General features: G+C 45.3%; 1 protein-coding gene across 1 annotated transcript in view; it reads right to left on the bottom strand.

Annotated features, from left to right (window-relative positions):
- RRP12 (ribosomal RNA processing 12 homolog) overlaps window positions 1–14,400 on the bottom strand; it is a 362,034-nt gene that overhangs the window by 5,285 nt on the left and 342,349 nt on the right. Inside the window, exons 32-33 of the mRNA XM_085606394.1 lie at window positions 12,172–12,239; window positions 8,140–8,222 (exon numbers count right to left, since the gene is read on the bottom strand). Coding sequence (XP_085462520.1) covers window positions 8,140–8,222; window positions 12,172–12,239 — 151 coding nt within the window. The remainder of the gene's footprint in view (window positions 1–8,139; window positions 8,223–12,171; window positions 12,240–14,400) is intronic.

The following is a 14,400-nucleotide window of genomic DNA, read 5'->3' as shown; positions in this document are numbered from 1 at the left end:
ACATCGCACGCTCGCAGCCAGACTCCATGAAGCTGGGATCCAAGGAACCACCCTCAACTGGATCCAATCCTTCCTCTCCGGCAGAACCCAGAGGATCACACTCACTCCCTTCCTCTCCGAACCCACTGACATTAACTGCGGAGTACCCCAGGGATCATCGCTCAGCCAGACGCTCTTCAACATCTACATGGCCCCTCCTCGCCGCCATCATCAGACAGCATGGGCTGAGCATCGTATCCTACGCCGACGAAGAATCCCGAAGACACCAGACTCCGCTTCCAGGAAGGAATAAAGAACGTGGCAGACTGGATGCAAGACAGCTGCCTGAAGCTCAACTCAGAAGACTGAGGTCCTCATCCTCGGACCCTGCACCTCCGCCTGGGACAACACCGGGTGGCCATCAGTCCTCGGGAACGCACCCAACCCGACAGACCACGCTCGGAACCTTGGCATCATCCTGGACTCCTCTCTATCCATGAACTGCCAGATCAACGCCATCGCTTCCATCAGTTTCAACTGCCTTCGCATCCTCCGTAAGACCGTCAAGTGGATCCCCCCCGACAGCAGAAAGACAGTCACCCATGTACTCATAACCAGCAAACTGGACCACGGCAACGCCCTCTACGCCGGTATCAACAGAACTCTTCTACGCAACCTCCAAACCATCCTGAATGCCGCAGCCAGACTCGTCCTCGGTACGCCGCGTCACGAGCACATGACAACACCTACAAGGCCTCCACTGGCTCCCCGTCGAGAAGAGGATCACCTTCAAACTCCTCACCCATGCCTACAAATCCCTCAACAGCACCGGACCTAAATACCTCAACGACAGAGTATCTTTCAACGTACCCAAGAGAAACCTCCGCTCCGCCTACCACGCCCTGGAAAAGGTCCGCCACATCTGCAGAAGCAGAACCGGGGGGAGAGCCTTCTCCTACATTGCAGTCAAGGTGTGGAACGAGCTCGCGGTGAACATCAGACGCTCCCTGACCCTGCACACATTCAGGAAGGACATCAAGACCTGGCTCTTCAACTGATCTGGAGAATGCTCTTCCTCTAATGAGAAGAGTTTAGACCTGCCCTCGTCCCCATTCACCTCTGAGTAGTCTGGCCTGAGGTCTCTCAGGCACAGTTCCCCGTGGCCCTTATAGCAGGCTACATCATCTCCTTCATCCCCAGGCCCCACAACTTCTTGGCTACTAGCAGGACACCTGTGTTTTACAGGAGTTTGGGATACCACTTCCTAGAGTTTGTCCTTCCAGACCTGGTGCACTGATGTCCAAGGGAAAACCTCTACTCCAGGGATTCCCAGCAAGCTTACCCCTTCATCCTTGACAGTCACCCAAAGGAGAGGGGAAGCCAGTGTCACTGGTCCAACAGGGTCCCAGAAATTATAAGTCCATGCTGTCCCTCTACCCCAGACAACTGTTCATCCTCACAGTTGGTCCTTTCTTTCCCTGCAGTAGTTTGCGCTTCTCTCAGTCTGTCCCTTGTGTAGGGTTTTAAAGTGGCTGTGGGGAGTTCTGGAAGTTGGGAGTTTCTTTCCAATCAAGAAGCAACCTCAACCCTTCACCCTGTCCAGACAATTTCTAGAAGGTGCCCACTGGATTTGTCCCCCCCGTGCATTTCATTTTGTGAATTTTAAAAATGGAATCAAGTAGTTGTATTCAAGAGCTCTTCCTGGGCCAAAGCTTCACCTCTGACTCAGAAAGCAAAACTGTTTTTTTCCCTTCAAGATTCCAAAGCGACCCCTTGGTGGAACTGCAGCCAGAGGTCTGCCGGTTTCCCTTTTGTCCCTATGGATAGTTCAAAACCATGGTCTAATCAGGGTCAGACTCAGGGAAATGGAACTGCAAAGGTACAAGTAGGAAAGCAAATGAACAAGTGACCTACCTTCAGTAACTCCTTATCTGGTAGAAACCGTATAGCCGCAGATTCCTCACCTTTGAATTATTCCCAAGAGTTAGACTGGATCTGGAAACTTTTTGTGAGCAGTAACCTTGCGCACGGGTAGGTGGCGTTGTTCAGCTCCGTGTGGCATGGTCCACGCAAAAGTGATGTGCGCGGTGCCTATATAGGTTCCACCCCAGCACTCCGACGTCTATTTCTTTTTTGATGACTTTCCATGCCAGGAGTGTGGAGCCACAAAGAAAACCGACCACTTGAATGTGAAACTAGGGCCCTGAAAAGGAAACCGCCCTGTATCTAAAAATCAGTTTGCAGAGCGGGGAGGATCGATAGGTAGGTAAGAAATCTGCGGATAAATTCTCTACCAGATCAAGCGTTACCGAAGGTAAGTAACTTGTTCATCTGATAAGAGACTAGTAGCCACATACTCCTTACCTTAGAATAGATACACAAGCAATAGCTCACTGGGGGAGGGTCTGCGAACCAGATTTAGACTAGAAAGTCCTGCAGGACTAAACAGGGAAAGTACCTATCCTGACGGATCAGACTTTCCAGGCAGTAGGGCTTGGTTAACGTGGGCAGCAGAGCCCACGCTGCAGCCTGACAGATGCCCAGGCCTGGAACTATGCATGCTAACACAGTGGTTACAACCTTTTCGCTGGTGGAATGAACACGCAAGCCCTCCGGGGCTGCTTCTTGGCTAATGTGTAGCAGATCTTAATGCAGGGAACCATCCATCAGAAGATGGTTCATCTCTGCATGGCCTTTTCTGTCTGGGCTCCAACAGACCCAGAGAAGAGTTGATCATCCACCCAGAATGGTTGTGTGTTGGGGAGAGGATGTAGCCTTACGGCAAGAGCTGTCGACCTCGAAGCTGGGGTACTGGGTTCGAGTCCCAGCAACAACGCTCAACATCCTGTGATTCTGGGCGAATCACTTAATCTCCCTATGCCTAACAAAAAAACACGAAAAAACCGAATGTGTCCTCATGTAACGAAACTGGTGCTCATGTAAAGCGCTCTGATACCCGATATCTCGGGTATAGTTTGCGCTATATAAAACTCTGGAAAAAAAAGGGTACGGTAACGCTCTTTTTGGGTCTAGCCGGTGGAGTTTCTCCTCTTCTTTAGAGGGATGAGGTGGTGGGCAAAAGGAAGGCAGAGTGATGGACTGGCCTACGAGGAATGGGGTGACTACCTTCAGCAAGAAGGAAGCTCCAGTCCGGATCACTAGTTTGTCTGGGTAAAAGATGTACAGAGGCGGAGACAATAAAGCCTGCAGTTCGCTGACTCACCGGCAGATGCAAGTGCCACCAGAAAGGCTGTCTTGTTGATGAGGAGCCCAAGAGGGCAGTTATGAAGCAGCTCAAAGGGAGCGCAAATTAGAAAGCTAAGAACCAAAGTGAGGTCCCATTAAGGTATAGCAAGGGGAGCTGGAAGAAAAGTAGTGAAGACCTGTAAGGAATCTTAATTACAATAGGTGACGAAGAGGGAGGGCTGATCTGCAGCCGCGGAAAGGCTGAAAGCTGATAAATAACCTTTAAATGTACCCAGTGTACAGTCCCACTGTGCCCGGGTAAGCATAAACAAAATATCTTGGGAACAGGGTGCAGATAAGGGCTCAACCAGTCTTTCTGCACACCATGTCACAATTTTGTTTTTCCAACAACCAACGTATACAGTCTTGGTGGAGGGACATCGGGCAGCCAAAATAACATTGCAGACATCGGGCGGAAGGTCAAAAGCTGTCAACTGTTACTGCTCAATCTCAATGTATGAAGGTGGAATGTTCGCAGGTTTGGATAGAGAACCCTCCCCTGCTGCTGCGACAGGAGGTCCTCCTAGAGAGGCAGCCTGATCGGGGGAGCTCGCCAGCTTGGGATACCAGACCCTCCGAGTTCAGTCCGGAGCCACAAAATGACTTGGGCCAAATCGTTCCTGATCTTCTTGAGAACCCTGGGCAGGAGTGGTATTGGCAGAAAGTCATACACGAGGCCGGAGCGTCACTGGAGACAAAAAGTGTCTCTGAGGGAGACACCTTGGAAACTCCATTACCAAAAATGGGGTTGTCCCAAAAAGGCAGGGACCTGGGAATCGAATTAGTACAACAAACAATGGTCCTGACTCAATACTTCACAAATCAGCAGTGTGTCATCTCGTTAGTTCTTTGTTACATTTGGAGCTAAATTACATTTAGCATAGCTCAAGAAACTAAATTTAACACTTCACAATGAAGCGATACAACATCCACCATTTGATTGAGCGATATTTATTTATTTACAACAAATTTTGATTATATAAAAATTCGGCGCATGGTTGCTCCAGAGGGAACGTGCATAAGGTAAGGGTGCTGAGAAGTGAGTGTGTGAGGAGAGAATTTCCAAAGGGCAATAGAAGAATTGAGATAAGTAACAAAATAAACGGTTTACAATTCACCGTACAAGGTGTCCTGGTCACGTATCAATAAATATAGTCACAATTATCAGTACAGAATCCAATTCATATTTTAGCACTTTGGGTAATTTGATGCCTTGACCATGCAAGTCTTCTTCAGGACAACAAGGAAGAAGGGGCAACCTGACGGAGTCCTCAACTTGCACCTCCCTTTCTAGACCCCTAAGTCAAGTTGAGGACTCCGTCAGGTTGCCCCTTCTTCCTTGTTGTCCTGAAGAAGACCCGCATGGTCAAGGCATCAAATTACCTGAGTACCCTAAGACTGGTCGAAACGTCGACACCCCCTCACAAATGAGCCTGGTACACGTCCCTTACCCAACGTGCTAAAATATGAATTGGATTCTGTACTGATAATTGTGACTATATTTATTGATACGTGACCAGGACACCTTGTACGGTGAATTGTAAACCGTTTATTTTGTTACTTATCTCAATTCTTCTATTGCCCTTTGGAAATTCTCTCCTCACACACTCACTTCTCAGCACCCTTACCTTATGCACGTTCCCTCTGGAGCAACCATGCGCCGAATTTTTATATAATCAAAATTTGTTGTAAATAAATAAATATCGCTCAATCAAATGGTGGATGTTGTATCGCTTCATTGTGAAGTGTTAAATTTAGTTTCTTGAGCTATGCTAAATGTAATTTAGCTCCAAATGTAACAAAGAACTAACGAGATGACACACTGCTGATTTGTGAAGTATTGAGTCAGGACCATTGTTTGTTGTACTAACCTTGGAATCTCCAGCACGCAGAAAGGCTGACATTGCACATTCTCAGCAGTGGCGAATAGATCTAACCAAGGCGCTCTCCACTGCTGAAAAAGACCTTGCGCCACCTCCAGTTGGTGACGCCACTTGTTATCCGCTAGGCATCTTTGGCTGTGTTCTTCCGCTCTGGCGTTTAGGAGGCCACCAGACGTTGAACAACCAGGATAATGCCCTGACATTCCAGCCATGTACAGAGATTCGGGCCTCTTGATAGAGGGCCCACGAACCCACCACATCTTGTTTGTTGCAGTAACACATGGCAGTGGTGTGGTCCGTGAATACCTGAATTAGCCTTCCTTTGATAGAGGCTTAAAAGGTTTTCAATGCCAACCGGATCGCTCGGAGCTCCAACAGGTTGATGAGTCTTCTGATCTCCACCTCTTCCGGATGGCCATCCTAGCTCAGAAGTGATGTGTTTGTCACTACCGTCAGATCTGGTTGGGGAAGGGCAAGGGCCAATCTGAGTTCGTCATTCACCACTTCAGATCTTCTGCAGTGCCCACCAAGATCAGGACCATGTAGGTGAGATTCCTCTGATGCTGTGTGCACTGGAACTACAGGTCCCTCTGCAGAGCTGCAAACGCCAGCGGGCATGTGTCACAAGCAGGATGCAGGAGGCCAGGAGGTCCAACAGCCTCAGAATTAGTTTCACCGAAAACCAGGATAGAGGCTGAAATGCAGCATCTGTATCCTAGCCTGAATATCCTGGACTTGCCACTCTGAAGGATGAGCCCGACACTGCCCAGCATCCAGAACAGCTCCAATGAAAGGGAGCATCTGAGAAGGGAACAGGTGTGACTTTGGCACATTGATTAACCATCTTCTTCCCCAAGTTATCCAGCCTCTTGGATTCCCTGCCCGGGGGGAGTGGTAGGGAATGTGCCAGGATTTACTTTGGAAGTGGAGGTTTGGACCACCAAGCTCTCCAGAGTGTGGTGAATCTTTTGGAAACTGGGTTCCCCTGGGGCGGGGAGAGCAAGCAATCAATCAAGTCACAGGAGCTCCTGTGAAGGGCTTGGATCAGGTCCCGAGTAGGACATCAATCAGGGCTTTGTTAAACGGGAGAAGTGGTTCAGATGTGGTGACTCCTGGCTGAAGCACCTCAGTCAAAACATTCCTTTTGACAACCACAGTGGGAAGCTGAAGGTCAAGGACCTCAGCCGTCCTCCTTACCACCATAGCAAATGAGGCTTCTTCCTCCGTAGCCACGGAGGCAGGAGAAACCAAGCCAGGAGGTATCCAGTCTGCTGGCATCTGCCAGATTCTCACACCAGGTGTCCTCTGTGACGTCTAGGGGCTGATATTCATCAGGGTCTAGTCGCCCCTCCCAGTCAACCCCACGTCCTAGCCCATTTGAATAACGCACAAGCTCAGACCTGGGTTGTCTGCCCCTAGCAGGCGCAGGAATCGGTGTCAGACGACACCCATACAGCCCCATATCTGAGTAAGTGATGTACCTGCGGCAGCGCTGGGGAGGTCAGCCGTGCAGCTGGTGAAGGCCGAGGTGGCTCGACCAGCCCAGTCCCGATCGGTCCTTGGATTCAAGGGGCCCAACTTCTGCCGGGGGCGAACCTGCCGGTGGAAAACAAAGTAGGGTCCCCTCCGAGCCTGCATACGCTCCAGCAGGGACAGACCACCCAAACTCCAGAATCGCACTAAAGATATGCAGCATGGCATTCTTGACAGCCGCTATCTAATGCAGGGTTGACGAAGACACTAGTAACTTGGGGGACAAGTTAGAATCAATTCCAAAAATGGAGATTTTGAGGGAGTGTGATGTTTATCTTGACAACATTTTGAGTTAGTGTCGCGGGATTGGGTCAAGTTCCACTTAGTGTTTTAATGTTTTCATTTGGACTTCGACTGACTTACCCAAAGACTTTAAGCAGGAAGTAGACTTTTAGCAGAAACAGCCTCTATACCAGACCTGTAACTTGGAGCGCGAGTAAGATCTGACTTTCGACTGCAACCTCTTATGTCCAGCGAAGTAAAACTTTGCATCCAAGGTCAACTTTAGTGCATAAGGGGGAACAAATCGCTTGAGAGAGTCATTACCGGAGCAAAGGGACCAAAAGGCATATCAGACATCGGTCCGGAGCAAAATCTGCAGTGTGCTATTTTAGCATAGTTTGAAGCCTGCAGTGGTGGGAGGGGAGACTACTCTGTAGCACACGGATTGCAAATTTTGAAGTTGACAAAAGAACAACAAAAGTCAGGAGAGGAGCTCCAGATCAATGTCAGAAGGCATAGAATAAAAAACAGGCGTCAGCGCACTAGGGTGGAGCTTTTCTGTGAGTCTGTTCCATCATGTATGAGACAATTGGAAGCCTATGTGAAGCCACACAACGCCACCTGCCACCACATGGGAGCATTGCTAAGGAAATACCCTGGATTCAGTTTGGCAGCAGGAGATATTCTAAATGTGACAAATCTGCAGTTAGAAGTATCCATCGAAACAATTTATTCAAAGTCCCATCTGTGACAAGTTTCCTGTGTGCAGATACTGGGCTGGGTTACGCCTGCATACCCTTACGGATGACAAGCAGATCTCTAGAAATATACTGACTGATTACACAGTAGTCCTATTTGCTTAGGTGGCACTTTTGTGTACAGACCTATGCACGCGTTTATATATAACCAGCAAAAAGCCTCTTAGCCTAGCTACAAAACAGTGGGCCTTACTTTGAAAGGCAGGCATATCCGTTACGACTCAATACCATTTTGCAAGAAGCTTACAATGAGTAAGACTCAATTAAGAGACACTCACGGCAGAGATTTTAAAAACAGACAGGCCAAAATAAAAAAAGCTAATGGGTGTGGGGGATGGGAGGGAATTAACGAGGTCAGAACACACTTCCTCACAAAGACTATAACAAACATGTTACTGGTTAGACCTCTCATATTAAAAGCAAATAATGTTGGTATAACAGGAGAATTAATGAATGCTGAACTGGAGTCTGTAATTCAAGTATACAACATTACTCATGAATTAAAAAAAAAAAAGTACCTTCGGTTAAGATTGGCCTTATTCAATGGAACATATGCATATGGATCGTGCCTCCCCCTTTGCTTCACATCACCTTTTGCTTTCTGTAAATAGATGGACAAGGAAAACAGTTCAATTCAAATTTTTTCAAAAGCGTGGTTTCTCCTTCTACAACATTATGAGTAAAAGTTGTTTAATTCAGAAAAGTTATCTTTGTCATTGCTTACATTCCTTAACTCTTATTCTATTTCTTATTTCCAAAGAGTGAACCAGCACCACTTACTAGACATATTTTTGTATATTACGTTTTAATAACCACATCTATAATGCAATCAGAAAAAAATGCATGCATGGGTCTACAAGTATTAGGTCCAATGGGCCTTCTCATGCAATTCTGCATCCATCACAATGCCCCATACTCAACACCCACTGCTACCGAGCTGAATGAAAAATGTGGGATGTTTCGGGTTATTAGGAGTTAGGTAAGGACCAATTCAAATTGTAAAAATCTATGAATTGGTATGGTTTGCCAAGGTAAAATAGAAAAACTTGAACTTTCGGAATCAAAGGCGTTTCTGAAGCTCTAGGTGCAAGCTAAGGGAGATGGAGCAGGAGGCGGGTTGCAGGGATAACTCTTTTCAATGAGCTTCAGAGCCCACTAGTCCTGTATTATAGGTGCCTATTGGATAATGGAAGTTGCAGACCTTTCAACCACTTTGGTGACTTTTCCTACCTGATAATTGGGGAAAGATAGCATTTCCCTTTTAAGACACTAAATAATCATTTGAGACAGTGGCCTGGATGGTGGTGCGTGAGGGATGGGGAAGTCCTAGTTTTGCTACAAAACTGGATGGCTGGACAATGCCTACTTGGCATCAGTTGCCACCCTCACTTCACAATAATTAAATGACTGAGCTGTATGAAACCCAAAGGGGCATGTGGAAGAAGTAGAAATGGCAAGTAAGGACACACACCATTGTTCATACTCGCTGCTAAATGGTATCTTCTGTAGAACGTGAAAATTTGCATGAACATATTGTACTAGACATTTTTGTACATAGAAAATGCACAGCCACAAGTATGCCATCTTATGGATAGAGCTAAAGTCCTGGCATTCTGACAATTTATGAGCTGCTGTTTAACTACCTCTTTCATCTCTCCAAGGGCATGATAGGGAAAGCATTGCCATAAAGCAAATTAGTTTTGTATAAGAAGGGAGAGAAGTCGCTAATTTGCAGGTGCTGGAGAGTTGGGCAGGAGTAACTTGTGAGCATTCCCCTTTGAGCTAGGAGTTCTACTGTTTTCAGATGTAGAGAAGTGAAGAAGCCTGACAAATTTGTTGGGATGTAATTCCAGATCTTGGGTACCTTAGGTCGCTTACACTTTATTGTTCTGTTCTCGTTTTTGGGCTTCCCGATTTCAAACCTGGGAATGTCAGAGCTGATTGTCATAGCTGAATGTGTTTCTTTAGCCCTCTCAGATATCAAGTTTGCTTGCGAGGTAAAACTATGTGTACAAGATTAAAGGCTGGTAAGCCTGGAAAAGGATAGTCAAGCAGATAGGTAAAGAGAGCCATATAAATTCTTGCGGCATAGGTGTCATCCTGTCTGTTTAATCAAGCCCTAGATGAGCTAAGGGGCTGTACCTGGAACACTTCTCAGGGGATTCAAGTGTTCAACTGGTACAAATAAGATATCAGGCCAGTTAAGAAAGGAGCAGGTGTTGAATGGTAGCTCTGAAATTAGGTTCAGGATATTCCTTAATCTCACTTGAATAGTTAATATAAACCATTATCATAGGAATAACTGGTGGGATTCTATATGGATATTTTGGCATTGAGAGTCTTGAAGCTGAGGGAGATTCAGGTTTAAACAAAAGGAACTGGAATTTTCTGCTATAAGAGTTGAGGAGTGATGCCGACGAGTCATTTCTGAGAGCCACTCTCCCAGATGTCGTTTTTCATTCAAAATCAGGACAAACGCAGTCAAAAGTTTGAACTTCAGGCTTTGAAAATGCAGGCTTGGATGGTGAAGTCAGTCCTCCTGCTGGTCAGTGTTTCTGTATGATGAAACCTTCAGGTAGAGCTGGATGCGACCAGTGTATTGATGCAGCTTCATTTGCTATCAATTCTTCTAGCATTCCAAACTGTTCTCTGTTTTAATGTGACTTGTGACTGAATGGAGCCTTGGAATTTGCCATGTCACTGGGTTTTACGCGAATCGACGGGTTCAACTGGACAAACTAGAACCGGATAGTAAAGTAAAAGTGGAACTGCTACATAATTAAGTCACAGAAATATATATGAGAGATGAGTGGGTCAAAGCAGGGCTTTATGGTACAGTGGGCCAAAAGCTGTTGAAAATTTCGCTGTCCTGATCTGAACAGTGTGGTCCACTATGAGGGCAGCTGCTATCTATGTACTTCACTGTGGACTGAAACTTGACTGTGCTACGTCCTTAGGAGGGCATTAATCTTGATCTCAAAGTTGTCAGGCAATGGCTTTCATAATGATTTTATCGAGGAAAGGAAGAGCGATAAGAGGACAGACTTCGTGAGAACTGCACCAAGATTGGCCCCTACAGTGGAAAGAGTTGGAGAAAATACTCTCCCCACTATGAGCGAGATGAAGAAGATGCCCAGGCTGAGTGAAGTGATGTTGCAGAGTAGGGGTCCGATATCCTTCCGTGTGATGGGCTTCAGGAAACATGGTTAAATGAAACCTACATAGCACTAGGCTGTGAAAGAGAAGAAAGGTCTTGAGGGGTCTTTGAAGGCAAGAATGGAGGGTGTGTACATTTGGGTGTGATTGCTTGGCAGGGATAGCGGCGAGCCATTTGTGTAGTCTATGAGTTTTGTGATCTTGCATTTGAATATAGAGAAGTTCTATTAGTCAATGTTGTATATCTAAAAAGAATAGCTTGCAATAACCTGCACTCCGTCTGGCCCAGGTATTGGCTGACAGCTTAATACTATGTTTTGCTTTAAGCAGCCCGATCTTCGGACTGCTCATCTGTCACCAATTCAGTTGACTATGTTGGGCAATGATGTTTCCTCTGTGAAGCAGAGACAATGGGCCCAGGCTCACCTGGAAGGTTTTTCAAATGCAAAAATGGATTTCTTCATTGGTGTTTCATTAGAAATGAAAGAATGTTCTGGAGATATGCTCTTTCACTCAGCCAAAAATTCCAGATTGAGGCTTTCCTGTGGATGTGAAAAAATTAACTTGCTTTTACAAAATGAATATCTATACCCCGTTCAAAGGCATCGCCAGATAGAACGTTAAAGGGTTGGGGTGGACCGGACAAGGGTAATGAGATCTTAGTTCTGAAAAGTGCACTGGCAACACAGAGGCTCTGAATATGTTGCATCTTCTGTTGCTTCTGTTTTTCATTCAATGGAGTGAAGGGATGGCTTGGACTGAGTGAGGCTCCTGTACCAAAGGAGACACTGAAGGGAAGCAATATGTTTTGAAGAACCTAACCCAGTCCCCCATGTTTGGATTCAAATTTTACAGTGGATGTCGAGGGAGCCCTTCAAAGGTGGTTGGTTATGTTCTTTTCCACTTCAGGATCAACAGATGCCAAGAGTGAATCAAATTTAAGACTTAAGAACCCTGGGGGAAGGATGATAAGCAATGGAGTTTTAGAAAAATATATCTATGGCCAAATGACCAATATGGGGCATTCGCTTGAAGTGTGAACAATTCAAGAGCTAGCATCAATTTGTAGGTATAGGGCCATCTACGTAGTACTAGGATGATTGAATTTGCTTTTGAGCTGTGTAATTTCCTTCTTAGAGGACCTACTTTCACCTGAACTAGCTCAGAGGAAAGGCCACATGGAAAGCTGCATGAAAGTTACAAGTTTTTCACTGGCATATGCTCGCCTACCTCTTGTCATGTGTGTGTTGAAGATGGGTTTGGAAAAATTTAGGAATATTTCCAGAATAAAAAATCAAGTGTTGATTTGAGGTTGTGGACAAGGATGATAATAGGCAGTACGTACTGACTGTTTTATACTAAATGTCACATGTTAAATACATAGAATACTGTACCTTGGATTTATATTCCATGCCAAATCCTGCTTTTTTGGTAAGTGGTCTGTGAATACCGGATCCACCCGCTAAGAGATGAAAAGAAAGTGAAAGGGTGAGTAAGAATAAATTTAAAATAGTTATAATTCAATATTCATATTTTATGACACTACGTTAGGTTTCTATGGAGGGCAAACGCTTCGTATAGCCTAATCTCAACCTATTAGGTTTACCGCCAATGACAGATCAACTATTGAATTCCCACAAGGGAGAAATGCTATGCTCTTCTTATCTATAAATCTCATATAATGTCATTGGCAGGCATCAGTGACTTCATGCTGCAGAACAATGGCAGCCAAACTAACTGAAGCATTCTTTCCTGCACTCCTTTAGCTTTTAGTTTAAGGCCGAAGACCACATTTAATGACTTCATCTGCATGTCGTTTGGAGTTAAAAAGTGGATATTTTTTGTATTTGAAAACTCTCTTCAGAGATTTTCAACAGGGATGTAACTAATTCAGAGTTTTCACTGTGTTCACACTTAGTGTGTTTCAAACTTACTAACTTATGAGCAAACAATTTCAGATGGGTTCATTTGCAGACAATAGGAAAAATGAGTATGGAAATGACTACAGAATAACACCCCCCCCCTCCCTGATCTATAAAAACAATGCAACTCAACGGTTCGTTTTAAGAAACTTGCCCATAGAAACCGCAAATTAAGAAAAAGTGTTCTGGAAGCAGAGACCAGTAGTGCAGTAGTGATCGTGCCAAAGAATAATCAAAGGGCCCTGGTCAGACTGAGCAAGAGCTAGACTTAGCCTGCCTTTAAGTTGGGCAATATGTCTGCGCGATGACGGTTAGATTTCCTCAGAGAGAAAAACCTAAGTATTATTCAACCAGTAACCAGATGTGTCGCAATAGAACGCCTAGGTCAGTGAGTCAAAAGTGGACTCTGTCTACTTCAGGGTGTCTCGCCAGATAACTTCATGGCAGAGACCAAAGAATTCAAAATGCTATCTCCCATCAAAATCCTGAGCTCACCAGACAACGAGGGCTCAATGAAATGAGACTGAAAACCGAATCCTGTTTGGCCCATTTCTTTGGAAGCTAAGAAGAGTCAAACATATGCTACTTCCTTTCTGGTACCCTGGAAAACACCCAAAGCTATGATTTTCCAAAACACGTTTTTCCAGAGTTCTCAACAATTGGAAGTCCTATCTATGCATGCCTGGTAACTGTAACGCTGCATCAGTTCCTGAACTTTTCCCCCTCCCTAACTAGGCAGAAGGACATGAACAGAGGGTAATCGAAGCAACAAATGTAGCACCTTTGAATTTTTGTCTCTGCATTAACTCCTTAGGGGAGGAGAGGGTGGGAGTAGTAAGGAATCTATTCGCAGAATATGCATCCATCAGAAATATTACAGAAGAAAAGTAACTACTTCTTCCAGTACTTAAATCTTCATGCAGATTCCTTACCATTTTTATTAGTTAGAAGGCAATATTCCTGCGAGGTGGGATGGAGCATTGCCAGATCAGCCATGGAAATGATGCAACAGCACTCAGGGAGAGTACCCATCATTGTATACCTGAGATGTGGGGTAGGTATGCTAGGCAAAATGCAAAGAGGACCATATAGTCTGCCTGGCAGTTGACGGGAACTAGGATAACTATCAAGAGAGAGCCCTGGAAGTAGCTATGAATCTATTGAGTGGGCACAAATGCTCTCTAGTGAGGCTTTATTTGGCCAAAGCACAGCAGATCTTGAGAAAGAGGATGTGCCAGCATTAAAGCGTGCATTTGGTTAGTTTTATGTTATGCTTACCTCTGGCAAAGCCCACAAAGAGAGGATTCTCTTTGTCCCGATGAGAGTGGTCTATGTTGAAAAATACTGCCTGTCTAGGGTCCAGTCTATTAAGCTCTTCTAGCTACGTGGTTGGATGTGAAAGAGAGAAGAAAGATGGAAGAGTAATACACCGATCTACATTAAAAACAGAAAATATTATGGCTAAGAACGAATGGTAAGTGTGAAGAAATAACTTATTTGGTTGAAAACTGTAAAGGGTGGATGAACAGATAGGGCCTGAAGTTCTCCAACCCTTTGCGCTGAAGTTAACTTAAGGGTAAGATGTCAAACCAGGTAAATAAGCTCAAATAGTAACCCTGTCAAAAACAGGGTTCAACTCTCGCTGAGTAACAACAAGGTCCAAGGCATCCCGGACCATAGGTTAAGAACCACTGATCCAAC

This window comes from Triturus cristatus, chromosome 1_2 (assembly GCF_964204655.1).
Source record: "Triturus cristatus chromosome 1_2, aTriCri1.1, whole genome shotgun sequence".
NCBI lineage: Eukaryota > Metazoa > Chordata > Amphibia > Caudata > Salamandridae > Triturus > Triturus cristatus.
This window is presented reverse-complemented; position numbering and strand designations above follow the sequence as displayed.